General features: G+C 46.9%; 1 protein-coding gene across 3 annotated transcripts in view; it reads left to right on the top strand.

The window, feature by feature from the left end:
* Positions 1-27,978, top strand: part of LOC149332145 (uncharacterized) — a 105,646-nt gene that overhangs the window by 60,410 nt on the left and 17,258 nt on the right. For all 3 annotated transcript variants that reach the window (XM_089557094.1, XM_089557096.1, XM_089557095.1), the window contains exons 2-4: positions 16,671-16,784; positions 23,106-23,252; positions 24,188-24,316. In XM_089557094.1, coding sequence (XP_089413220.1) covers positions 16,671-16,784; positions 23,106-23,252; positions 24,188-24,316 — 390 coding nt within the window. The remainder of the gene's footprint in view (positions 1-16,670; positions 16,785-23,105; positions 23,253-24,187; positions 24,317-27,978) is intronic.

The raw sequence follows: 27,978 nt of genomic DNA, 5'->3' as shown, positions 1-27,978 counted from the left end.
AATATTTAACGATCTACTACTAGGCCTGTTACGATTCTCCCAGGCCGGCATATTTTTTTTCCTATTTTCTTTTTTGCTCTCTGCTCTGTTGCGTTCAACTCGCTGGTAGGCCGAACTTCGGCGGAAGTGCTTCCTTAGCGGCATGCCCACTCGTTTATCAGCTCTCGCAACGTGCATTAAGTCTACCTGAAATATTCAACAACCTGGCTGGCTTGCAAAGTGATGGCAGTGCGGCGTCGCCGCGTTCGCCGCAAACATTATCGAGTGGTTGCGGTTGCCCCAAGCATAAGCTGTAAGTAACGAATGCGACTGTAAAGCCTGTTGTGCACCATGTTGGGATCGTTCATTGCCATATTGGAGCGTCATGCCCATGTTGTCGTGCGCCATGGTGTGTCGTGGTGCGCTTTATTTCTGAACTGCTTCAATGAGTAAAAAAATGACTGGGGTTCAACGTGGCTTGAACCTAGTTATTAGAGCGAAAGCTATGTCAAGCATGGACTCCACTGTCTCTAATCAAATGTCAAGGTTAAAGGTCAAGGTCAGGTGCCTAATGGTCATAATCATATGATCACATGGTCATACTACCATAGCTTTGGTAATACCACCACGCACTTAAGTTCGGTTTGACCTTGTGAGGCATTGAAGGTCATTGTCGATGTGGTGCCCACTGTCTCAAATCAAATAGAGAGGTCAAAGGTCAAGGTCAGGTATCCAATGTTCACAGTCATATGATCACGTGGTAATAATACCGTAGCTTGGGCCATATCACCACGCAGTCAAGTTCTGTTTGACATTGTGAGGCATTGAAGACCATTGTCTCATCCACATCCAAAATCGGAAGTTGTACCCCGAGGAGTAGCGCTCTCACTCTAAAAAAAAAAAAAACACCATAAACACTTAAGGCTGCTTACGTGTGAAAATGCGAAAGCATACCTGGGCGCGTAGGACACCACCCGAACGCTGTACGACGAGCGGTTGCATTTAAATTTTGATGCGGAAGTCTGGGAAGGCATACAATTGAAGGCCCATATGTCGTCGGTTCGAATCCCAGTAACAAGCTAGCATCAAGCTTGACTAGCACACGTAAGCTATGTGCAGCGAGAAATCGTGCGGCACCACCCTTAACGTTGTAAGACAAACGGTCGCATCACAATTTTGGCACGAATGCTGTCGGGAAAGTTAGCGTTTGGAGAGTATAATAGATGAACGACAATTATATAATTGTCTTAAGTGGTGGTGATCGGCTTGCTGTGTGCGTCATGTGGCCGCTTGATGACGTCACCTTATGTTGCTTGTCATCGCTGGGCTTTTCTGCACCATCTTCGAGTACACACGCCCACACACGCTGCCAGCTTTTCTCGTAATGTGACTAGTAATGCTCTAGAATTAAAAAAAAAAAGGTGATTGCACTTTACATCTGGCTCAGTACCTTGCATTTAGGACAAGTCCTATCATGGGGTAATATGTATGGAACACACTGGCGAAATAAATAGCAAAAATCACAAGCTTATTTTCTTCAGCTGTGGTACAAATATTTCACCACGGTCTGTCCATTTTGTCGCATTTAGTTTTCTTTTTGCACACAGTGCACCAATGGAAAGCACTACAAAAGCAAAGTAGAAGGAAAATAACAATGAAGTGGAAGACCCTTGACGCAATAATGCTTTGCCTGCAATTCCTGCGGAAACCTTCACATTTTCTGTGCCGAGATTATCCAAGCTACTCCATCTTGGGGCTACAAAGAACGCCTTGATGTCCGAAGCAATCCGCCAGAACACCGCAGATACCAAGACTGCTTCATGGCAGTAAGAGATCGCCGAACAGAAAGGAAAAAAAAACAGCCTAGTTAAGTTAGAAGGCACGCACACACATAGCCACGCACAGAAACGTACAAAGAGGTACCCGCTAAAACCGACCTGACCTGTGTCGCGTCACATATCTCCCGCGGTCACCCCACCGAGAATTCCTCCTGCAGCCCAGGCAGTTTCTTCGCCACATATCTTGGCTGCCCCCTGGCGAAGCTTGCCCAGCAGGTTTCTTTTATCGCAGTCGAGCGGAGCAAAAGACGAGGTCTCATCTTCATCGACTTTTCTTTTGCCACCGTCTATTTCGTTAGTATAAAAAAAAAACGTGAGGCAACATCATTATCAAAAAACAAACAAGACAGAAAAGACGGCGACAAAGCTGTGGGCAGGGCGTGTGTCCGCCGCCGGAACCGCCCGGCAGACAAACAAGCGACGACGACACAATAGAGAAGTTTATACGTCGTTGCTTCACTGAAAACGGCCGGTGAAGGTGAAGGGAGGTCTGGAGGTGTTGGAAAAAGGTTCTGTCTCATACCTCGCTTTTTTCTTATCGTGGCCGCTGCCTTCATGGTCTGACTCCTACGGAGCTAACGACCAGACAACGCTTCACCGGGACCGGTAAGGATGCGTGCGTGTGTGCTCAGGCGCAGTAAAAAAAAGTAGGGGGCGGTAATGTCGTCTGGGGTTGCTGCTCCCTGGGGAAAAACAAATACTATTATTCTCACGCAATCCTCCTCTCCATCTTCATCCGCACGCCCCCTTTCACTACGCCCTATACTTTCTTCTCTCCCCCTCTCCTTCCCTCTCCCTTCCACATCGTTCCCTCTCTTTGTACTCTCTCCCCGCTCAGCACCTGGTGCGAGATAAACATTGCCACACCCAAGGCTGTTCTCTCAATAAGCGGCCATACTCTCCACATCCCCGCCCTTATGGGCGCGCTATGCGTCCGGACGCGGTGCAAATTATTTTCGTCCCAAAAGTGCCCCGTGATGTTCTTCTCAAGCCAAGCCTCCAGGACGTGACGTCACCTCGTGCGTCCGAGAAAACAAACGAGAACAAATCGTGACGTCATTGCGGGGCCACCGGAAAACAGACGACAATGGATAAAGAGGGAGCGTCAAAAGCAGAGTAGAATCGCGAAGAAAGAGGGGAAAAGGAGAGAGGGAATAGATGAGGAGCAGTGGAGGTGAAGGGGAGACCGACAATGCGGGGAGGGGGGGGGGGGAGGGTGGACCACACCTCTTCGCTTCTTTCTCTGTGTTTCGTGCCTTTTTGTTCCGAGTAGAGTGTTGTTCTTTCTTTCGCTCGTGAATTAAACATCCGCCCCGTCCATATTATAGCTGCGGGCTCGTGTCGTAACGAGATGTCGGGAAATAAAAGTTCCAACGCGATCCTGCATTCGCCCGGTTCGCGAATTTCGTCGGCCGCTATTGGGGCTTGCATATAATTACGCGCCCGGCCCTGGGGTCTTTTACGGAATGCACGCTATAATCAGTGCTGGCTCGTTTTATGTGTAGAGTCTGAGGGTGGAGGCAAAGTCTGGCGGTGTGTCGCTTCTAACTTCGAAGAGAAATGAGCGCAAGTGTGAAATTGGTACCAGAATACGAAAGGGTTATGTTAGAATGTGCTTAGCCTGAAGGCTTATGTAGTACACTACTCAGAATAATGGTGTGTGCATCCTGCCAGTACTACTCTTAAAGACGAAAGTGCAGGTCAGCGAAGAAGCCTTGAAATTAGGTTGATGACTGTGCAGCGTGTATTATGGAACTAGAGTTAATTGTACTGAAACGTAAATAAACAGCAGCGAATAGGCGGCATGTGCAGTAACTAACAAGATTCAAAGGATAATGTATAGTGTGCGAAGTTTAAGGTGTGCAAACGCTACGAGGACTGGAAAGAGAAGGTAATATGGCATGTGCTGCCCGGAGTAGCATCAGCTGGTGGGCACAGCAGAGCACGCGCCAACGACGCGCGATTTTGGAAACGTGCGCTTCCTGAAATACAAAATTTGTTTAGCCACAGCACCGAAGTTTATCGCGTTTTCGAAATTCTCAAGAGTGACACTGCTATAACTAACGATCACCTACAGGTGTCTAATTGCAAACGTGCGCTCAAGTATATTTACCAGTTAGCTACATCGCTATAGTCGTTTACAACTCAAAAACGGGGGGGTTAAGCACAGATTAATCACATCAACCGCGAAGTCATGAAAGTCGGTCGATACCATTCACTGGAGGGCATCGTTTGAGCGTGCAGTAATCCATACCATAAAAACACTCCGCCACCGGCCTAAGTGACATCTTTGTAGAACAAAGGCCCGTCCCGGTGACCTTGCCTTAGTTCTGTCGTACGCCAGCCTCGGCTAGCCTTTGTAATTTTCTAAATTCTATTTTTTTTTAATTTTATGATCAAATGCGCTGACTAGACTCTCAGCCGCCCCCTGTTATGTTTGCATTGCGTCGAAACCTACATTTTGTGCTAATAAAATTATCTACACACTTCACATTACATGATCCACCCAGGTACATCTCGTTCTCGTAAGTTCAGGTACGATGTCACAATAACTGGCGTTTCTTTTCTACAATCCACGCCATCTCTGTCTGCCTCTCTACGTTACCCCTATCATTTTTCTTTCCACACTGCGACTACGTGTACACTATACACTACGCAAATCCTCGAACAACGAAATGCACCGAAGAAAGCTGTGTTTTTGGATAACACTATGTGATGACACTTCCAGCGCATTCGCCCAAACATATTTCAGTGCAGCTCAAGATTCCAAAGAGCATTGCATTATAGGTTGTGAATTCTGCTGACGAAGGGTGGATTCTTCTGGGGAAGAAAAAGACGCGAAATCCCTAAAAAGGGAAAGTACATCCGTGTCTTTTCACGATGCAGTTCGAATGTCACGTTTCAAAACGGATAAGTCGGACGAAACATAAAAGCCGTAAAAAAGAAGAAATATGCAAATAGGGAGATCCAGTGTGGTTGGGACACATATTGTTCCGAGAACATATCTCGCGGGAGGCCTGGCTTGCCTTGGCTTTTTATACACTTCACGGATTCCAGTGACATCTCCGGATCCCCGAGCAGACGAATGGGGGTGGCATCTCGGATTGTGCGTGTCCAGGCGTTCAAAACCAATTCTTTTATTCAGTTTCTTTTCCTTCTTTTTTTTTTTTTGTAACGGCGTACAACCTTCCCAAGACATCGTTTCGTCCGTCTTTTGCATACAGTTTTCAAAGGGAAGCGAAGAACTGAAGATGTAAAAAAGAAACTTAAAAAGAAAAGGAGCCAACTATAAAGGGCGAATGAATGAAAACATATCCGATTTCAGAGAAGCTTATCATTCACTCGGCGCAGAAACTGCGAAAGCGCACAGCGGACGACACTTGTGCAATTCAAATGCGGCGAAAAGTGTCGTGCCCGGCTGCGCTCGAGCCGAGGCCAAGTCATGCGCGATAATACTTGGCATTAGGGAAAAGCACATTTATGAGAGCTTATAAAAATGGTGTTCGTAAACAAGACGCTTACACTTATGCTTTGCCTTGCTCTATAAAATGATGCAGCGACGTGGAGGCTTGGAGGCGGCGTATCAGAGGCCGAGCATATATGCGGACGTGTTTGTGAATGTGTTAAAACCATCGGCGACAGGCCGACTTTTAAGAGAGATTTAGCATAGTGCAATCTGCGTTCCTTTACCGTGATTCGCTTACGCGTGGATACAGCATGCGCCTGCGTAGTGGCAGGTGTCCGCTTCTCGGGGACATCTGCGTATGCTCAAATAGCTCCCGGGAAAGTGGATCATGATACCGGAACGCGGTTCGCGCTGTACTAAAACTCTTTATAGCTAAACGTGTCATTAGCTAATACCCCAGTCACAGATAAAATTACCACATCACAGATAGCATGATGAAAGCAAGATGTCCGCCGATCCTTAAGGGCAACGGGGTGGATTCCAAGAGAAGTCAAGCGTAGCAGGGGGTGGCAGAAAGTTAGGTGGGCGGATGGGCGTATGAGCACAGCCCCCGCAACAGATAGAAATTTCTCTTTCGGAAGAGTTTCGTTCATTTGGCTGTCAGGCATCTGACGCCTGCTGCATCCTCCTGCACCGTACTGCACTGTAGTGTGCTCTGTACTGCCCCTGTACTGCACTGTACTGCACTGTACTGTACTGTAGTGTACTGTACTGCACTTCACTGTACTGTACTGCACTGTACCGCACTGTACTGCACTGTACCGCACTGTACCGCACTGTACCGCACTGTACTGCACTGTACTGCACTGCACGGTTCTGGCTGCGGTAAAAGTACGTAGGCTTTGGCGGTTTTGCATCTTCCTTTGCACCGCAGTCATTCCGCGGGCCACATCTGCCTGCAAATTCAATGTGGTATCGCAGAAACGATGGCTCGTTCCGCGGGCGTTTTGCCCCGTGCCATTCGGCTGATAGGACGCAAGGGAAGAATGGACGGAAGAGGAGCGCACAGAGCTTTACTGGAAAGGATACATTTCACCCGAATCTGTTATTCATTCTTCATGGAAAAGAAGAAAGGGCGGTCGTGAATCGAAACGCTTCGGCGACGAACGTCTTTCATCGAATAACAATCCCCGTCTTCCTTTTTCTTTTTTCTCCTCAATTTCCGCGAGAAACCAGAACAGGCGGGGAGGAGTGATTTCGAAGTAATATCGCCTAAAATGTTTCCGAACATTCGATCCACGACAGAGTAACTCATATATTTATTTCCCTCTTTTTTGCCTGCTTATCTATACATCGGGCAATTGGCACTCGTTGGTGGCTGAGATTTGAAATGTGAAGTTTTATATTTGCATAAAAAGAAAACACATTGACGGTGAGTGTCAGGGTGGCTCGCAGCGAAACGTGCTTCAACTTCTTATAATTACATGTAGTGCGTTCTCGTTTCTCGAAATCGTCGAACAGGCGATAAGCGCCGTGCTCACGACACGAGGAGATCGCGCTGTTATTATTATCTTCTTTTTCCACCGCACTGAATGCAAAGGCATGGAGAAACCACTGGCGTCGATTGGTTTCGAACAGTAACGGTTTCTCCCAATCTCTCCGCCAGATCTCTCTCACCTCTTGAAAAATTGCACTTGGCACACCATTTAAGTGTTTCCGGATAAGAATTCGCAGAATCGTTCTCACTGTTCCCGCTATTCACCTTCTCTCTGTTGTTATCTTATCATTACTCTCCCAATTACTTTGTACGTTTACATTCTAAAATGTTTATCTTTAAACCCAAAGAGATAAGCAGTGCAATCGTAACGCGGTATTTGTTCCATATTGCGTGGCGAAGATAATACGAAATGAAGCGGCTGAAATTACAGCGCGATACAGCCTCCGGATTTACCTTGTTAACTGCGCCTAAGACTATATATATATACAGGGTGTTTCACCTAAGACTTTCTGCAATTTTTAAAAATAAGCTATTTGAATTAGATGCGCGCTTTTTCTGGCATAGCATTGTCAGTTGTGTAGTACATCATAATGCAGCTAAGACGTACTAACTAGCAGGCTTGTTAACCAATATTTAATAGTTAACTTTTAAACTATTACCGTTGGGTTCCTTAATTATTGAGAGGCATGTAGCCCACCGTAAGTAATGTCCATATCCGTTTTTAGAATTTCGAGAACGCGATTATCCTCGGCGCTGTGGTCCAACAAATTTTGGCTATATCGACGAGTTAGGTTCACTGGAGAGGTTGCTTTGCCTGCAAGCTTCTCAAACCGCATGTATTTTGGCGCGATGTAGGCGAAATTTGTTGGGCCACAGCGCCGAGGATAATCGCGTTCTCGAAATCCTAAAAACGGATATTGACATTACTTACGGTGGGCTACATGCCTCTCAATAATTAAGGAGCCCAACGGTAATAGTTTAAAAGTTAACTATTAAATTTTGGTTAACAAGCCTGCTAGTTAGCACGTCTTAGCTACATTATGATGTACTACGCCACTGACAATGCTATGCCATAAAAAGCGCGCATCTAATTCAAATACCTTATTTTTAAAGATTGCAGAAAGTCTTAGGTGAAACACCCTGTATATATATATATATATATATATATATATATATATATATATATATATTGTGAGAGCATGGAGTACTTGACTGCTTACAAGAGTATATAGCGAAGTATACGCTTCGTTAAAGGAAACATATTATTCGACTGACGTTTCGATCGGAAGACCTATCTTCTTCAGGAGTGATTTTACATTGTTAATGCATCCCCTTTTATAGGGGTGGGTACAGAACAGGTAAGTGGGAAACACAAAGCACATAGCAGAAAAATACACATAAAAAATTATTAGAGGCAGTGCGACCCACACGAAAAAAAAAGGCGAGTGTGAGGAACAGGGAGAAAATACAAGGTCGAGATGCGGCCTCTGCTTTGTTAAGCTTTGTTGCTTAACTTGTTGTTAAAGGGGATGCATTAACAATGTAAAATCACTCCTGAAGAAGATCGAAACGTCAGTCGAATAAATATGTTTCCTTTAACGAAGCGTATACTTCGCTATATATATATATATATATATATATATATATATATATATATATATATATATATATATATATATATATATATATATATATATATATATATATATATATATATAAGTAAAGAGTTGAAGTACACTTCTTAAAGAAACATTTATTTACCGACGGTTTCGGACGGTGGACCGTCCTTCATCAGGGTAAGGTTGTTTACCCTGATGAAGGACGGTCCACCGTCCGAAACCGTCGGTAAATAAATGTTTCTTTAAGAAGTGTACTTCAACTCTTTACTTATGTTGTTAGCAGTCGAGCAAGTTTTTTCATCGTAATATATATATATATATATATATATATATATATATATATATTGCCACGTATCATTGCAGTGTGTGTTCGTTCACGCTCAAGGCAGCAGGAAAGGGTCGTTATCACTTTTGTTCGTGGCGCGAGAAGCGACCAGACTAATCTAGATTGTTCGCAGCCATGAAAGGCTGCATCTAGGTTTTTCCAGATTACCGTAGATGATCTTGACCTGTTATCTGGAAGTTTCCTTACCAGCTTTAAATTGAGCGATGCCGCGAGCGGCGGACATTCGTAGTTCGACGACTGACGAGCACGTTTGTTGCTTACGCCGCCGCCGAGTGCTTCAGTTCTTTTGAAGGCGCAAGTCAGCCCAAATAAAGAGCTTCGTTTCCAAGTCTTGTTGGTGTATTCCTGACCGCTGGACTGCCGTCACTACAACGTGACATCTGGTGGAGGTGCTGGGTAGCCTTCCAGGTTCCGGACACCCCCTACAAGTCGTGACGCCAGCCCTTTGAGTCATCTACCGCAGGACCTGAGTCCAGTCCACCGCGCAAGCCGACGCATGCAAGGGGACGAACCTGAGTTCGGGATTCTGCCGGACCCTACCCGGAAGCGAAAGCCAGCAGCAACGTCTACCATGAGCTTGCCCCAGACGATGACTCCAATCATTCTTCAGCAGCCCCGAGTGCCACCAACCTTCGACGCTTCGCCTGGTGCCGACCCCGAAGAATGGCTGGAGCAGTTCGACCGTGTGGCTGTCTTCAACAACTGGGACGATGCCATGAAATTTAGGTACGTCTTCTTCGCCCTGGAGGGACCAGCAAGAGTCTGGTTCGAGAATGAGGAAACCAGCCTTGCCAACTGGGAAACCTTCAAGGAACAGCTTCTGAAGACCTTCACAAACGTCGTGCGAAAGGAGAGAGCCCAGCAGCTGCTACAGTCTCGCATACAACACCCAAACGAGACCGTTGCAGTGTATACTGAGGAGATGAAGCGTCTCTTCCGGCGTGCCGACATGAACATGAAGGAAGAAGAGAAGGTGAAGTTGCTTATGCGAGGAGTTAAAGAGCAACTCTTTGCCGGGCTCGTCCGCAACCCACCGAAAACCGTCGCGGAATTCGTAGAAGAGGCATCCACAATGGAAAAAACCCTTGACGCCCGAGCCCGCCAATATGATCGCCAGCAGCGCGCCTTCTCAGCAAACTGCCTGGAGACCGTTAACAACGATAACCTGCGAGAGGTTATCCGTCAAGTTGTGCGAGAAGAGCTCCAACGATTGCTGCCAACGGGAACGCAGCCGCAGCTTTCATCGCTCGCTGACGTCGTCCGGGACGAGGTTCAACAAGCCTTGGGTGTGACGCCGACATCCACGCAGCCTCTGCAGCCCCCAGCCATGACTTACGCCGCAGCTGTGCGCCGCCCTGCCCCTCGACGCCAGGACCCAAGCCCCTATCGCCCTCAGCCAGCTGCGTTGGACCGCCGCCCACTCGCCCCAACCCGCCCGTCCTACGAGCGACGCGCGCAGCCGAGGAAATGCGACGAGTGGAGAACTCCCGACCAGCGCCGCCCACTATGCTTCCACTGTGGCGAAGCCGGTCACGTCCTCCGGCACTGCCCATACAGACGACTGGGCATCCGAGGGTTCTCTTACGACGCTCCACGACCCCGACCCGGGCAGCGACCAGCCGAAATCGAGGAGTTTTTTTCGCCGGGAAGAATGCTCACCGCCCAGCCGCCTATCACGTTCCCCGTCGCCTTCGTCTCCGCGCTTTGTATCTCCTAGCCGAGGCTACGCAGTGCGTGGACGCTCCCCCAGCCCCCGAAGGTTAAACTGAATAAAGCAGCCTCTGGAGGTGAGGTTGCTTCCGAGCGCAAGCACAAAGATCCTCCATCGACGAAAACCCAAGTCCATGCCTCAACTACGACGACAACACCGACGACAACACCGACGACAACACCGACGACAACACCGACGACAACACCGACGACAACACCGACGACAACAACGACGACAGCACCGACAACGACGACGACGACAGCACCGAAAACAACGACGACGACAACGCGGCCAGACTTGAAACTTTTACCGCTGCCCAGTGAAGTAACGTCGGAGTACGCCCACCGCAGCCTTACTACTCGACGAAGCCGAGATCGGACACCGAAGACAACGTACAATACGAGAACGCGAACAAGTGACCTTGAAGTTACGGTCGACGGTCACGCGGTTACTGCCTTGGTCGACACTGGAGCTGACTACTCTGTCATGAGTGGGCCACTCGCTGTCCGACTCAGGAAGGTAACAACAACCTGGGATGGCCCGCTGATCCGCACCGCAGGTGGCAACCTGATTACGCCGTCAGGACGCTGCACCGCGAGAGTTACTGTAAATGGGAGAACCTATGCGACAACCTTCCTGATCCTACAGCAATGCTCGAGAGACGTGATTTTGGGAATGGACTTCCTGAACGAACATCGGGCGATCATCGACCTTCGATCTAAGTCGATCAAGCTTTCCACGGAAAAAGCCATACCTGTTGTGACGGGCGCGACTCATCACGTTGCCTTAAACGTCCTCGATGAAGCATTGAGCGTGCCGCCCCGATCAAGTGTTCTCGTCGGCATAGGTACTGGAGACATCGAAAATGCCGAAGGCGTTATCGAGGGGAACACCCAGTTACTCCTGGATCGAGGATTGGGCGTCGCGAGGGGAGTCGCCGAAATCCGAAATGGCCAAGCCCAGGTGTTGCTAACCAACTTCACGGAAGAATACCGGCATCTAAACAAAGGTACGACGATCGCTTTCCTCGACGAGTTGGCAGACATCAGAGACGTATTTGCCCTACCCGACCAACCAGCAGAACCATCTGACCAAGGCCATCAACCCAGGTTCGACATCAACCCGGCATTACCCCGGAGCAGACAAGACCAAATACGCAGTCTTCTTCAAAGGTACACCGATTGCTTCTCATCAGCATCGAATGTGCGACGAACCCGGCTTGCCAAGCACCGCATTGTCACAGACGAACACGCACGACCACTGCGACAGAGCCCCTACCGCGTATCGCCGCTAGAACGCCAAGCTATCCGCAAGCAAGTTGAGGAAATGCTTCGTGACGACGTCATACAGCCATCGAGGAGCCCCTGGGCAGCACCCGTCGTCCTAGTTAAAAAGAAAGACGGCACCCTTCGCTTTTGCGTCGATTACCGCCGCCTGAACAACATTACGAAGAAGGATGTCTACCCCCTCCCCCGCATCGACGATACACTGGACCGGCTGTGCAACGCTAAGTACTTCTCATCGATGGACCTGAAGAGCGGCTACTGGCAAATTGAAGTCGACGAAAGAGATCGCGAGAAGACTGCGTTCATCACGCCAGACGGACTCTTCGAGTTCAAGGTGATGCCATTCGGCCTCTGCTCTGCCCCAGCGACGTTCCAGCGAGTAATGGATACGGTGCTCGCAGGCTTGAAGTGGCAGATTTGTCTAGTCTACTTAGATGACGTTGTTGTCTTCTCCTCAAGCTTTGAAGACCACCTCAGAAGGCTTCGGATAGTGCTGGAAACGATCAAGTCTTCAGGCCTGACACTGAAACCAGAGAAGTGCCACTTCGCCTACGAGGAGCTGCTGTTCCTTGGTCACGTCGTAAGCAAGGATGGAGTTCGCCCAGACCCCCAGAAGACGGCTGCGATCGCAGAGTTTCCACAGCCTAATGACAAGAAGGCTATACGCAGATTCCTTGGATTGTGCGCTTATTACCGACGATTCGTCAAGAACTTTTCGCGCATCGCTGAACCTTTCACTCAACTTACCAAGGCTGACGTGCCTTTTAAATGGGAAAGGCCACAAGAGGAAGCATTCAACGAGCTGAAGCGTCGCTTACAGTCCCCTCCTGTGCTCGGGCACTTTGATGAAAACGCCGAAACCGAAGTTCATACCGATGCAAGCGGGGTGGGCTTAGGAGCGGTCCTCGTTCAGAAAAATGGCAGACAGGAGAAAGTTATCGCGTACGCTAGCCGTTCACTGTCGAGAGCCGAAGCCAACTATTCGACGACAGAGAAAGAATGTCTCGCCATTATTTGGGCCACGTCCAAATTTCGCCCCTACCTATACGGACGACCATTCAAGGTTGTGAGCGATCACCATGCTCTGTGCTGGCTGGCCAATTTGAAAGATCCCTCCGGCCGCCTTGCTCGTTGGAGCCTGCGTCTTCAAGAATTCGACATAACTGTAGTCTACAAATCTGGCCGCAAGCATTCCGATGCAGACTGCCTGTCACGAGCTCCTGTCGACGCAGCATCCGAAGAGGAAGACGACGACGCTTTCTTAGGACCGGTAAGCGCCAGCAGTTTCGCGCAGCAGCAGCACTCCGATCCTGACTTGCAAAGCCTAGTTGATTATCTGAAAGGCAAGACCGCATCGCCTCCCCGAGGGTTCAAGCGGCAACTGTCGTCCTTCGTCCTTCACAATAATGTCCTCCTGAAGAAGAACTTCGCGCCGAACAGGACAGTGCTTCTTCTTGTCGTGCCCAAAAATCTCAGGCAAGAAATTATGCAGGCATGTCATGATGAGCCGACTGCAGGACATCTCGGGATTGCTCGCACGTTGCACCGCATCCAGGAGAAGTACTATTGGCCACGGCTAGCTACCGACGTTTCCCATTACGTGAAAACGTGCCGTGAGTGTCAGCGACGCAAAACGCCTCCGACTAGACCAGCCGGACTCCTGAACCCCATACCACCGCCAACTAAGCCCTTTCAGCAAATAGGCATGGACCTCCTCGGCCCCTTTCCGACCTCTTCATCAGGAAACAAGTGGATCATCGTGGCCACCGACTACATGACCCGCTACGCCGAAGCAAAAGCGTTGCCTAGTGGTACCGCAACAGAAGTCGCAAAATTTTTTGTCGAACAAATTCTCCTGCGACACGGCGCCCCGGAAGTGCTCATCACAGACAGAGGAACGGCGTTCACAGCGGAGCTGACGCAAGCCATTTTAAACTACAGCCAGACAAGCCATCGGAGGACCACTGCCTATCATCCACAAACCAACGGACTCACAGAGCGTCTGAACAAGACCATCGCAGACATGCTCTCCATGTACATCGACGCCGAACACAAGACGTGGGACTCTATTCTGCCCTACGTGATCTTCGCCTATAATACTGCCGCCCAGGAGACAACCAGGTTTACTCCATTCCAGCTGGTATACGGCAGGAAGCCCACGACAATACTCGACGCAATGCTCCCGCACGTTTCCGACGAAGACAACCTCGACGTCGCCGCCTACCTTCATCGCGCCGAGGAAGCCCGAAGACTTGCGCGGCTTCGCATTCAAGACCAGCAGCACACCGACGCCCGACGCTACAATCTGCGCCGACGAGACACGCATTACAAGACAGGTGATCGTGTTTGGATATGGACCCCAGTTCGCCGCCGTGGATTGAGTGAAAAGTTGCTGCGACGCTACTTTGGCCCGTACAAGGTTCTCCGTCGCATCGGTGACCTCGACTACGAAGTCATCCCCGACGGCACGACAGCATCTCAGCGACGCCGCACACGCCCGGAAGTCGTACATGTCGTACGCCTGAAGCCATATTATGAACGCTAAAGGACTGGAAGTTTTCATTGTCCGTGTTTATTTTCATTTTAAAGCATCGAGACGATGCTTCTTTGGGAGGGGGGTAATGCCACGTATCATTGCAGTGTGTGTTCGTTCACGCTCAAGGCAGCAGGAAAGGGTCGTTATCACTTTTGTTCGTGGCGCGAGAAGCGACCAGACTAATCTAGATTGTTCGCAGCCATGAAAGGCTGCATCTAGGTTTTTCCAGATTACCGTAGATGATCTTGACCTGTTATCTGGAAGTTTCCTTACCAGCTTTAAATTGAGCGATGCCGCGAGCGGCGGACATTCGTAGTTCGACGACTGACGAGCACGTTTGTTGCTTACGCCGCCGCCGAGTGCTTCAGTTCTTTTGAGGGCGCAAGTCAGCCCAAATAAAGAGCTTCGTTTCCAAGTCTTGTTGGTGTATTCCTGACCGCTGGACTGCCGTCACTACAACGTGACAATATATATATATATATATATATATATATATATATATATATATATATATGACAGAAGCCAACAGCCACAGAAACCAAGGGGCACAGGGGATTTTTTTTATTTATTTTGTGGTGTTGATCAATTTAGAATATTACTGAATATGTATCGCTGAAAGAAAATTGATTAGAAAAGCAGAAGAAAAAACAACCATATGCCGCCGGTGGGATCCGAACCCACGACCTCCGAATTACGCGTACGGTGCTCTACCTCTGAGCTACGGCGACGGCTGTCAAATCTTCTGCTTTCGGGGGTATTTATGTTTACAAGTAACCTAACCTTGAGAGTGTTCATCAGCGCCACCCACGTTCATAAGCGGCGGACGTAGAACGTCCTGAGTTACCGCAGAGTGTGACGTAGAACGCCATCGAACGGAGAGGGTGGAAGCTGCGTGAGAACCCTCTTATGCCTCCTATGGCATCAAGGCTGCCAGAACCGAGGCCCTCGCTAAGCAATTAAGCAAACAAGGGAAGGGGAATGAGGGGCTCGTTATAGATATGACAGAAGCCAACAGCCACAGAAACCAAGGGGCACAGGGGATTTTTTTTATTTATTTTGTGGTGTTGATCAATTTATAATATTACTGAATATGTATCGCTGAAAGAAAATTGATTAGAAAAGCAGAAGAAAAAACAACCATATGCCGCCGGTGGGATCCGAACCCACGACCTCCGAATTACGCGTCCGGTGCTCTACCTCTGAGCTACGGCGACGGCTGTCAAATCTTCTGCTTTCGGGGGTATTTATGTTTACAAGTAACCTAACCTTGAGAGTGTTCATCAGCGCCACCCACGTTCATAAGCGGCGGACGTAGAACGTCCTGAGTTACCGCAGAGTGTGACGTAGAACGCCATCGAACGGAGAGGGTGGAAGCTGCGTGAGAACCCTCTTATGCCTCCTATGGCATCAAGGCTGCCAGAACCGAGGCCCTCGCTAAGCAATTAAGCAAACAAGGGAAGGGGAATGAGGGGCTCGTTATAGATATGACAGAAGCCAACAGCCACAGAAACCAAGGGGCACAGGGGATTTTTTTTATTTATTTTGTGGTGTTGATCAATTTAGAATATTACTGAATATGTATCGCTGAAAGAAAATTGATTAGAAAAGCAGAAGAAAAAACAACCATATGCCGCCGGTGGGATCCGGTGCCGCCGGTGGGATCGGATCCCACCGGCGGCTATGGTTGTTTTTTCTTCTGCTTTTCTAATCAATTTTCTTTCAGCGATACATATTCAGTAATATTCTAAATTGATCAACACCACAAAATAAATAAAAAAAATCCCCTGTGCCCCTTGGTTTCTGTGGCTGTTGGCTTCTGTCATATCTATAACGAGCCCCTCATTCCCCTTCCCTTATATATATATATATATATATATATATATATATATATATATTAAAACATGGTATTTATTACAGCGAAGCAATGTTACATGTATAGTCACTGCCAAAGGCAACCTGGCTGCTACATGATTTGCTTGTCAGTTGTATATTAAAGCTATTATGCGAACCCTGAAGCTATAAATCTCAGTATGGTAAGGAGAACCCCTGTCCTCACCTTCGAAGAACTTTTTGATCTGTATGGAAGCCGTGGGGACTCTACTATAAGAATGAGAAGCTAATCATGCAGCCTGGTTACTTTTGGGAAAGACTGTACGTGAACTATGCACAAACCATGAAGAAAACAATCGCAAATCAACACAGTGCGCCGCAGCAGCCGAATACGCCTTGCGTTAAACTGCAACATACTCTCGGACTGTGCATTGCACATCCTCCTCTTCATTCTCTGTCTTCGTCGTCATCGTTCATGAAGTTCTGGTTTCGCAGGTTTATAGAATTTAGAGAGAAATTCTCTGCCATTTTTTGCTACAAAAATATTAGTCTGTGTTTATGACCCTTCTGCCGATAAAATAAAGTAAAGTTCACATTTTTCTCTTTTGTTTTTCTGCGCAGACCAAGCGTGCGACAGCGATGTGGACTGTGAGAAGGTGTCGAACACCTTCTGCAAGGGGCACGAGTGTATCTGCTTGCCGAAATTCAGCCGCAATTACCCGCCCTGCAACGAAGGTGAGTTGCTGTCTCCTCGCGATTATGTGATTTTTGTGGCTGTGTTCTTTCCTGCTTTACGTGCAACACAGGCTTCCATACGCGGTGCAACCCACTCGAAGGGAACTAGGACACTATGAGCTATTAGCTTGAATTAACCCCGCCACTGCTAAATTAAATCGAATTTTGTTCGTGCTGCAACGTTACCCCACTGGTCGCATGCAGACTACAGATTATATGAGACTACTGTAGAGGATGATGATGATGATGAGCTGCAATGTTACCCCGCTTGTCGCATGCAGACTGGTTTGGTTTGGTTTGGTTTATGGGGTTTAACGTCCCAAAGCGACTGGGGCTATGAGAGACGCCGTAGTGGAGGGCTCCGGAAATTTCGACCACCTGGGGTTCTTTAACGTGCACTGACATCGCACAGTACACGGGCGCAGACTACACAATATTATATGAGACTACTGTAGAGGATGGTGGTGATGATGATGAGCTGCAACGTTACCCCGCTTGTCGCATGCCGAATATGGATTATATGAGACTACTGTAGAGGATGATGATGATGATGAGCTGCAACGTTACCCCGTTTGTCACATACAGAATATAGATTACGTAAGAATACTCTTGATGATGATGATGATGAATTGGTTTAGCGAAAGGGCAGCTGTGGCCAGAACGCCAACAACGTGAACCACACTGCAGATACTCAACGAATACTGCTGCTTCTCGCAGTCGTTTGACCGGACGGCGGGACGACCTTGAGGTCGTTGTAGGCAGCACTGTACCTTCTGTGCCAACTGTAAACAGGCAGGGAGTATGTTTTTTAGCCGTACTGCGGAGTACTTATGGCAACTCTTAAACTCTAAATCTGTGTACGCTAAGCAGTACCCTCATCCTCATCTTTCTAGACCACTTGATCTTTAAGGAGTGCAACAATGGCTCCATTTACGGCTGAGAAGCAAATCCCGTCGCCTGGTTCGTTTGGCAATGGCGGTACATGTATGGCTTACACGCAACGTTACGGACTATATGCTCGAGAAATTCCTTGAAGGAGCTGATAGATAAGCAGACGGCGCAAACGCTGTTAACCTCTCTTGTCAGCTTATTAACGGGTTATCTAAGGCGAAATTTCGGGATAGTTCGTATGCCGCAGCGAAGAAATCTAGCACTGTATAGTCGGATACAACTTAAGTCTGCAGTGAAGCTCCGCCCACATTCAGCCTCCGCGCACAGAGTCCCTCCACGACAAAGAAGTAGTGCGCTGCTGAAACGTTTCTTGTTACCTAAACAAGAAGCTTAGAACAAGAAAAGTATTATGAGCTCTAGAATTTTGATACGTGGATTGTTTGATATAGTCAAACATTAAAAAGCTGATTTCGTTTACAGTTGCGATTGGCCAGCGGAGTAATACAGGGCGCTGCGGACCGCAGCACAGTGTTAGCAACTGTTTTTTTTTTAAGTTGTATCCTACTATAGAGAGAGGGAGTGAGAGACATGGCCGTGCGCTCGTCCGTATCCCTCACTATGTCCTCTCATCCGTATCTCTCTCTGTGTCCTTTCTCTGCTTATGACGATGATGGTGAATTTTTTTGCCGCAATGGCATCTGTGGTCAAAGCGCGTCAAGGCAGAGGCCATTTTCGTCTATTCAGTATGGGGTCAAAGGCCCATTTCCCAATAATTTGACCCTAAAGAAGCCAAACATAAGGCTTGGGGGAAAGGTTGTACCGTTGTATCATTGATGGATACCTGGTGCCACTGGGGATCGAACCCCATACCTCCCGCATGCGAGGCGAGTATACCCAAACCCCTGTCCTGTCTATCCCACGCTGTATCTCTTCGTTACAGTAAATACGCTGGCGTCAGCGAGAGCCATTCGTGGCTAGAAACGAAGAATGCTCGCACTCCCTTTCGATGCCACGTGTTTCATGTTATCCAGTTTCGTTTATCTTACAACTACCAACACAGCGTTAAATATTCAATGGTAATTAGGTCCCAGACTAACTTTTTGGCTCGCTGCTTTTCGTAAGGCCTTGTTTTTTTTTTTCAAAGTTTTGAACTCATTACGCCACCAAATTCCGACTATGGCCATCTAAATGAGCGTTCTACTTTTATGGTTTGGTTTGGTTTTATGGGGTTTAACGTCCCAAAGCGACTAAGGCTATGAGAGACGCCGTAGTGGAGGGCTCCGGATAATTTCGACCACCTGGGGTTCCTTAACGTGCACCGACATCGCACAGTACACGGGCCTCTAGAATTTCTCCTCCAAAGAAATTCAACCGCCGCGGCCGGGATCGAACCCGCGTCTTTCGGGTCAGCAGCCGAGCACCATAACCACTAAGCCACCGCGGCGGCCGTTCTACTTTTATAATGAAAGAGTATGTCGAGGCGTAAATGACTGCGAATGACTACCTACGTCGTTATATCGACCTGTCTTGGCCAATTAAACAGTCACCACCATCATCATCAGCCTAAATGTGTGCTCTGCAAAGACAAAGGTCTCTTCCAGTGATTTCAAATTAAACCTGCCTTGCGTCAGCTGTGGCTATATATCACCAAACACTTTCAAAAATTTTCATAGACAGGCTTTTTGGAATAAAAATATTGGTCTTGTGGCACAGTATTACCAGTGTTGGCGGACACCAGAAAACAGGTGAATCGTCTTATGTAGTAAGTTGGTTAACCAATTTTGAATAGTTAACTTCTTAACTAGCTGACTTAGGCCCCTAGTTGCAATTTGAGATTTGTAGCCGGTCTTTAGTAATAGCCTTATCAGTTCTTTTTTTAATTAGAAAACGCCATTAGCGTTGGAGCTGTGGCTCGACGAAATTTGGATTTTTCGACTAGTTACGTGCACTGGAGGGGTTGCTTCGCCTGCATGCTTTCGAAAGCCCATGTATTTTTGCACGATGCAGCCAGATTTTGTCGAGTCACAGCGGCGAAAGTAACCGCGTTTTCGAAATTATAAAAACTGATATGGCTATTAGTAACGACCGGCTACAAATCTCTAATTGCAACTAGGCGCCTAACTCTACTAGTTAAGAAGTTAAATATTAAAAATTATTTAACCAGTTCACTAAAGACAATACACCGCTTTTCTGGTGTCCGCCAACACTGGTAACACTGTGCTGCAAAAGCCATATTTTTACCCCAAAAAGCCTATTTATAAACATTTTTTAATGTGTTTGCTGAAACACCCGGTATATATATATATATATACGAGGGGGTACCCAAAAGAAACAGGACTTATTTTTGTTTGAACTTATTTTTTCACATTTTCAGCACAGACCTTCAATATCCTTCAAAGTACTCTCCACTTACAATGATACGTTTGTCGAATCTTTCATTCCATTTTTCAAAACATTGTTTAAATTCATCTTTTGTGGTGCTTGACAGTCCTTCCGTCGTTTTTTTCTTCACCTCAGCAACATCAGCGAAACGCTTTCCATTCACCTGTCTTTTCATTCTACGAAACAAAGAAAGTAGCACGTGGCAAGGTCGGGTGAGTATGAGGGTTGAGGAACAGAGGTCATGCCATTTTGGTCCGAATTTGTCGTACAGACAGGGCTGTGTGAGCAGGGGCATTGCCGTGGTGGAAAAACCAGTCACCCGTCTGCCACAAATCAGGCCGCTTCCACCGAACACTGTTGCCCAATCTTTTCAAAACATACAAGCAGAAAGCCTGGTTAACTGTCTGACCCTGCGGAAAAAATTCTGAATGGACGACTCTTCTCACGTTGAAAAAACAAATCAGCATTGTTTTGAGGTTTGATTTCACCTGGCCAGCTTTCTTGAGGCGAGGTGAATTTGAAGTTTTGCATTGGCATGACTGATGCTTTGATTCAGGATTTAATTCAGGAACACTTGAGTTGTCCCCATAGCATCGTCCTTGAACGTCTTTCTGAATATTTCAAGAGTTTCCGTTCCACTTTTGTCGAGAAAAAATCAGAATTTCACCGGCGCACGCTGTTCATAAAAATCAGCCATTACAAAAACGACGCTCACACAAAACAGTCGTCACTCTAAAACTCTGCCTAAACTAGCCTGACCTCCTTCAGCGACGGCACTCGGCTTACTGACTCTGAAATGTTCGTTCTATACACTCCTAGCGGCAAAACGCGGTAAAACAGAAGCTGTGTCGATTCAAAAAATTATTCCGGTTTCTTTTGGGTACCCCCTCGTATATATATATATATATATATATATATATATATATATATATATATATATATATATATATATATATATATATATATATATATATATATATATATATGTATATATAGCCACAGCTGACGCCCACAGCCCTGCAGCGCAGACAGGCGCTGATGATGATGATGACTCATTTCCTTTTGTTAAACACTGCAAATTGTTCAAAAAGTTTCGCCATGCTTTCCTTGGTTTCAGTAAGCGTTGGCTTCCTTCAAAAATATAAATGTATAGAGGACAGCAAAAAATTAATGATGGGTATATATGGAAGCCCCAGCACACCATCAGTTATGAGCTACACCCATTTACAACATATTCGCTTTCCAGTGCGCAACAATAAATCTCGCTGAGCAAGCAATCTGTCGAAGACAGACACTCCGCTTTGGGGACTCATCCATCTCTGCTCTCGAGTTCCCATGGCGACGGTTGCGCCACCTAGCGATTACTCCGGCGCTTCAGGCGCGTTTCTTCATTTTTGGCAGCACTCTGTAGCGGCGTGCAGGGCCTGTCAGAGCCCCTGTGATGAATGTAGCGTTTCGTTTATTTGAATGGCAAGTTACATCATTCTTTGGCATCATAGAAATTGGTTTACTGCGATATATATATAGACGACGAAGTGTTTTGGGAACGAAGACGACGCTGCGGTGCGCGCTTCTATGCTGTGCGACTGTTCCAAGCCGTCGATCCTTTGCCTAGCAGATTACCTCTGCATTTTTTCAGGAGCCACTGTGTGTCAGTAAACATTTCGCGAAGGATTAATGTCTTGCACGCAAATCAGTTTCAAATCCATGACCACTGAACAAGCATATCCAATTTCCAAGCAAATCACGCCCGTCGCATAACTAGGCATCGTGTATACCGGTGTTTAACAAAACCGGAGAAGGAATGACGAATTTCTGACACTTGAGGCCTCCGTGGTGGCTCAGTGGTTATGGTGTTCGGCTGCTCACCCGAAAGACGCAGGTTCGATCTCTGCCGCGGCGGTCGAATTTCGATGGAGGCGAAATTCTAGAGGACAGTGTACCATGAAATGTCAGTGTCGAACCTTCAGGAGCCCATCACTACGGTGTCTCTCATAGCTCAAATGCCCATAAAACAAACCGATTTCAGACGGAGCATTTTTCAACCGTCCACGGTGAAAAAATTCGTTCATCAGCGTCTCTATTCGCTGTGTACTGTTTAGCTGCTTCCGGAGTACGTTCGTATAGTATTCTCTTATATGACGATTCGCTTAAACTCGTCTGGTTAATGTTTATGTTATATTTTGCCGGCATTTAGCACACGAGGCCGTATTATATCAGGTTAGACTTGTTACCTCCATATTTTGAGTAATACCTGTTTGTCACTTCGTCACATATGCATGACCACTGGCTACATGCTCATAAAGTAGTCCATTTCATAATTCTTAGCTACCTACACGCAACACAAGTTTTGAGAAAAGTATGTGCAGCAGAGATTTACCTTAGGAGCTTGCAAATTATTGGTGTAATCGGAGCAGCGTTCATTTATCAAACCCATTAATTCAAATCGAACAGCTGGAGCTGAGCTAAAGCTTTTCACGAAAACAAAAAAGAAAATAAGCGCTAACCATTGAAGACATTACCGTGTACCTTCCTGTTCGACAGTGAAGGAGCCAGATGAAAGGAGGTGCAGAACGAGAAAGGAAACAAATCTACCAGCTAAACTAGGCTTCGGCTTAGTGAAAACATTCAGCGAGAGCTTTCGTGTCCCTCCATTTTTCGTTTCTCTTCTTCCCTTCTTTTTCCCTTCTTTTTTCTCTTCGCTGCTCTTTTCTTCTATTATTCGTTCGTATTTTTTTCTTCTTCTCTTGGCTTGGCTCCTCTTGCTTCGTCTTTTCTTTCTTCTTTTTTTTTCTTCTCTCTGTTGCCTTGGCTCGCGGTTTTTTGTGACTACAATGGACTTCAGGTGCACGATAGTCAAGGATGGGCCTTCAATAACGGCTCTCGCCGTAAACGAACACACTGTCCCTAGTTCCTTCTTTTCTCTGCATATCCTTTCCGCTGGCCATTCTACTGTAAGCCAAGAACCAACTAGCCCAGCAGTTCTCTTTACTGAACTTGCTGGTTCATTTCGCTCTCGCTGAGTGCCTCTTCTTATGTGTGTCGCAGGCATCGAGCTGGGGGAGAGCTGCTCTCGACACGAGAACTGCGAGGTGAACGACAACAACTCCTACTGTCACCACTCCATCTGCCGCTGTAAGCCGCTCTTCCGGAGGGTGCTGCTGCATGGAGACAACGTCACCAGGTGCCGACGAGGTGAGTGCTTGCGTAACCCAACGTCTGTGATTAGCTTCGGCTTTCATCGTGACGATGAACGGTCGTCAAACCAGAGACCATCAGAAGAAGGGGACAGGTGTGAGATGTGTCTCCGTCCCTACCCTGCACGCCACGGCTGCCCGGTACCACATATCTCCCTGACAGAAGCTCCGTTAAATAGTTTATATACAGTGCAGCATACATTCTCTGTATACAGGAGATGGGCCGTCTATATTTCATACACGATAGACTATCTACAACTATCTATTGACTATATATATGTAGTCTACAGAATGTACCTCTATTGAAATTTTCTTAATCCCTGGAGGATTACCTCTTCTCCTTTCCCATTGAGATTAAGTCCCCCAAAGATCTCTACCTTTCTCCCTTGACGCTGCATGCTTGGCTCACCTCTTACTAGCTGGGGGAACAGCTGGCTTTGGTGACTCTGATCCAGCGTTTCAATAAAGCCCACTTCTTCCCTCAGTAGCCACTTCCTTCAGTTAACAAAAAGAAACGTCTGCAGAAAGTTTGCTTTTATTGTCTTTGATGCAATCAGTACAGAACACCATCATTCAGCCTTTGGCGGTCAGCTCAAAACAACGCGCAGGAACTCGATAGTAACTGGCATCACAGTTACCTTGGAGTAGGATACAATGGAAACGCTTTATACTGCGTAGATCTCCTCAACTGCATATGAGTTGTCAGCTTATAGGCGGGTTCTACATTTGTCCCGTGCCTCAGTGTGAAGGTTAAGTTAACCTCCACTGTGGCTTGTTGGCTTGCACCTCTTATCAAAGCCAATCATTCGCTTTTCTTTCTTTACAAGCACAACACTGTACCGGCAAGCGCTCCAAAACGCTCCAAAGCGCTCCAAACAACGCTCTATGCTCTAAAACTTGTGTTACACCGCATGACTCTTGTCCCGTGTGCAGGCTATGAGCCTCTAGATTCATGCTACAACGTGGAGGACTGCAACGGCTCAAACTACACGTGCTCCGAGGGCCTGTGCAAGTGTCGCGAGGGGTTCTACAAGGACGAAGAGACGGAAGACTGCAGACCCAGTACGTGGCTGTCCATCCTTGCAAGGCTTTCTTTGTTGGCACTGAACGAATTTTCAATTGGGCTGATATTAACGGGGCTTCACTTCATGAAGTGCGCCTTGTGGTTAAATTACGCCTTTCTCCTCGTCTGTAATAGCTGGTTATAGTATTTTAGAGACGGCCAGTAAAGTATCTCTCTGACGTAAGAAAACTTTATAAATGCAAACAAAATTTTCTGCTGGAAGTGTACAAAAGCTAATATAGTTTCAAAAGGCAGTTGAAATCCTGTAGAATCTGAAGTGTTTGGTGACAGTATAATTTGCAATACCTTAGTAAATTTGTAATGAGCCTGTGACAAATAACCGATGAACAGCCAGCTGATTGTAATGAACTGTGCTGGACAATTCGTTTCAAAAGACGAATAGAGTCAGTTTACCATACGGAAATTAACGGAATAGCGCAGGAGGGTGTTCTGAACTCTAAACATAAATGCACCTAAATGGGGGTAAAAAGAGAGTAAAATGCCTTCTGATTCACGCCCTTTTATAAAAGGGAGTGCGTTAGAGGAAGGCTTACTTCCTTTTTAATCCTTTCTGTTTATAGTATGGTTTTTCATTTTTTTTTCTTTTTTTACCGGAAGAACTAAACATCTTTGCTCGAAGACCTCAGAGAAGTGCAGTGTACGGCATACGGGGATTTAGTTGCACTGACCACCACAAGGGGCCGCCCGTGTCACTTCAGTCACGTGATGCTCTCGTGTCAGCGTAGACATCGGCAACGCAGAACCCGAGATTAACAACAAAGTCGCAAATCTTGGGATTCCACGCTGCAGTAAAAATGCAATAACTAAAGCATATCAGCCTGTAATCTGAGATTCGCGAAGAATTCGCAAATATGGAATTCGCTACAAATGCGGAAACTATAATTACTGCACTTGTATTTTCCCGTGTGTTCGATAAGCCGTTTTCCTGGAAATTGTGAAAACGGGAGGAACATACACTCTAAACAGAAAGGAATAAAAAAGGAGTAAATTGTCCTCAAGCCGGCTCCTTTAAGTGCGCTAGAGGACAGCTACTCCCTCTGTACTCCTTTATAGGCGTATTCTTGTTTAGAGTGTTTATGTATGCGCAGATGTGACGGCAACATAGCACAGAATGAACGGTGTCCATCAGAATTCGTATAAAACAAAGCTCTGGTACTGATAAACATCTTTGCTTCTTTTGGGCACCGTTTACAGCGGAGTCTCCTGTCTGGGTTGCACGGCAGTCACTGCCCAAGTGTACACGCGTATCAGATGTTCGCCCAGCTAGCGTTCGATCTGCACGCCACATCGCAAACATATACCATCGCTCCGTAAAAGGAACAAGTACATGCGACCAGTTGTACTGCCCGCGAGCGGTTTTTGCACCATCGATATAGTGATTAACTTCGCTGAAGTCTGGTTGCCAAGCAACGGGCGCACAAACAGCACGTCGGTTCAACTGGTTATGCAAGTTTTAACGTTTATTCGCGGTGCCATACAGAGACGCACATTTAATTTATGAGGTATACAGATCTCAGAGCACCGAATTCGATGAAGTGGCATACAAATGTATAGTTCTGCGTCAATAGTAAACGGTCCACTGCACACAGCCTTGTAATGGGCGGCACATAACGCTCCCGTTGCCTCTAACCTCAATGCAGGTTAAAAGGGACAATTCTCCCTAATATGTGGAAGTTTTTAGTCCCTTCGCCTGACGTATGCGAGCTCGAAGTCATTTCCTGTTACACTCGTTATTAAGCTCTCTACATAGACAGATCCTGGAGCATGGGCTCGGCTACCGCGATCGGATGTAGATTTCCTGGATTGAGAACGTGTGGTTTAAACACTATTACTAGTACAGTCTCGACAGCGCACCAGATATATAAGCGTCATCAAAGAACTTCGTGCTTCTGTAATGCGTTGTCGGGGCTGCATGCTTTCTCAGCTATATCACTGGTCGCGTTGTTGTTCCTGTGAAAGGACGATCCGCCTTGTTTTTCCACATTCTCTTTCCTACCTTCATACCTACCGGTGTCTTCCCTCGAAGCTTAGGACCACATGATAAAGCTGTTTTCCAAGAAAGTTTGCCCGGGTTGAGTGGATACATAACTCGGGATTTCAGGCGCCGTTTATTATTTCTATTCAAAACAATTATTTTTTGGAACATCCGGGCGTCAGAAAAAATATTCAATTCTTTAGTTTTCAAACAGAAGAAATCGTTTGTTAATTGTTCAAAAGTTCTTACAAACTGCGAGAATTGTGTCAAACCGTATATTAAAACACCAATATTTGTAATTCCAGCAATCTACGGATGGTGTTATCATTTTGCGCTTCGAAGATGGCGCAAGAAATGCAGAAAAAGAAAAAGTGATATTAGTGCTGGTGGCACACTCTGTCAGCAAGAAAATTACTGAAGACGTGGAACCAAGTTAATTGTTGCGCGAAATATTTTTCTGCTACGTTCGCTAGCTGGCACAAAAAAGCGCCCTATTTGCAAAGTGAAGGCTGCTACATTCACCTGAAACAAATAAATTTGTACTAGCTACACTCTATGCAGAAAAAAGTAAAAAGGGAGTAAAGTTGAACTCTAGCGCACTCCTTATTTTGTAAAAGAGAGGGCGCTAGAGGACACCTTACTTCCTCCTTACTCCCCTATAGGCATATTCATGTTCTCAGTCTACAGCTCACTCTGAGAAAAGCATGCGAGTTCGCATCGGGCTCATTCCTGCACAGAGTGCCTTAAAGAGTCAATGCACTCTTTTTGCCATGTCGACATCGAAAGAGGAAGAGGCAGCAAAAGGAAGGAAATTGGAAAAGGAATTGGACGTATTTCATTGCATACTCTGCAAAGGGCTGTAATAAGGGAGTAATTACTCATTGACGGCCACCCGAGCGCAGCCATACGGCTACAAAGGAAAGCTATACAGCTTTCTCAGAAACTTCGTAGTTAAAGAAAAATTCGTCCTGGTCCGGAGTTCGAACCCGGGACCACCGCTTCACCGGAGCAGTCGCTCTACCAATTGAGCTAACCGGGACGGCAAGCTTATGGTAGGGCGAGAGCGAGGGCTGCTAGGGATGGAGGCGCGAAACAGCACAGGAAGGAAAGACTGACGAAGAGGCAGCAGGTAAAGCTCACAATCTACAAAGAGCCCCTAGAGTCTGTTGCCTTCAGCGACTGTAACAGCAGTCGAATTCCCTTATACGGCATCAAGTGGTGAAGGCGTATGGTTCTACACTCTAAACGGAAAGGAATACCATTGTGGACTGGAACGACCTTCCCAGAGACATTGCAGCCATCACGTGCTCCGCGACCTTCACTGATAATCTTCATGCTCATTTGTCATCGTGTTAACACTTGCCGCCAACGAATATTGTACCCACCCCTTATGTAATGCCCCTCACCGGGCCTTTAAGGAAAATAAATGAAATGAAATGAAATGAAATGAAAGCTCTCTTCCAGCGCACTTCCTTTTATAAAAGGAGATGGAGGACAGCTTATCCCCTTTTTACTCTCACATAGGCGCATTTGTGTTTAGGGTGTAGAATCTTCGCCTCCGAAAGCGGTCTGGTTTCCAGTTTGCCTGCAATGTGAGTTTGAAGGAATCAACTGCCGAGTTGTGCACAGACTAAACGGAACTTTGTGTGCCCCGTTATTCTTTGC

Source organism: Amblyomma mixtum, chromosome 8, assembly GCF_055824585.1.
Source record: "Amblyomma mixtum isolate Tamu chromosome 8, ASM5582458v1, whole genome shotgun sequence".
Lineage (NCBI taxonomy): Eukaryota > Metazoa > Arthropoda > Arachnida > Ixodida > Ixodidae > Amblyomma > Amblyomma mixtum.
Note: the sequence above shows the minus strand (reverse complement) of the source record. Positions and strands in the feature narration are given on the sequence as shown.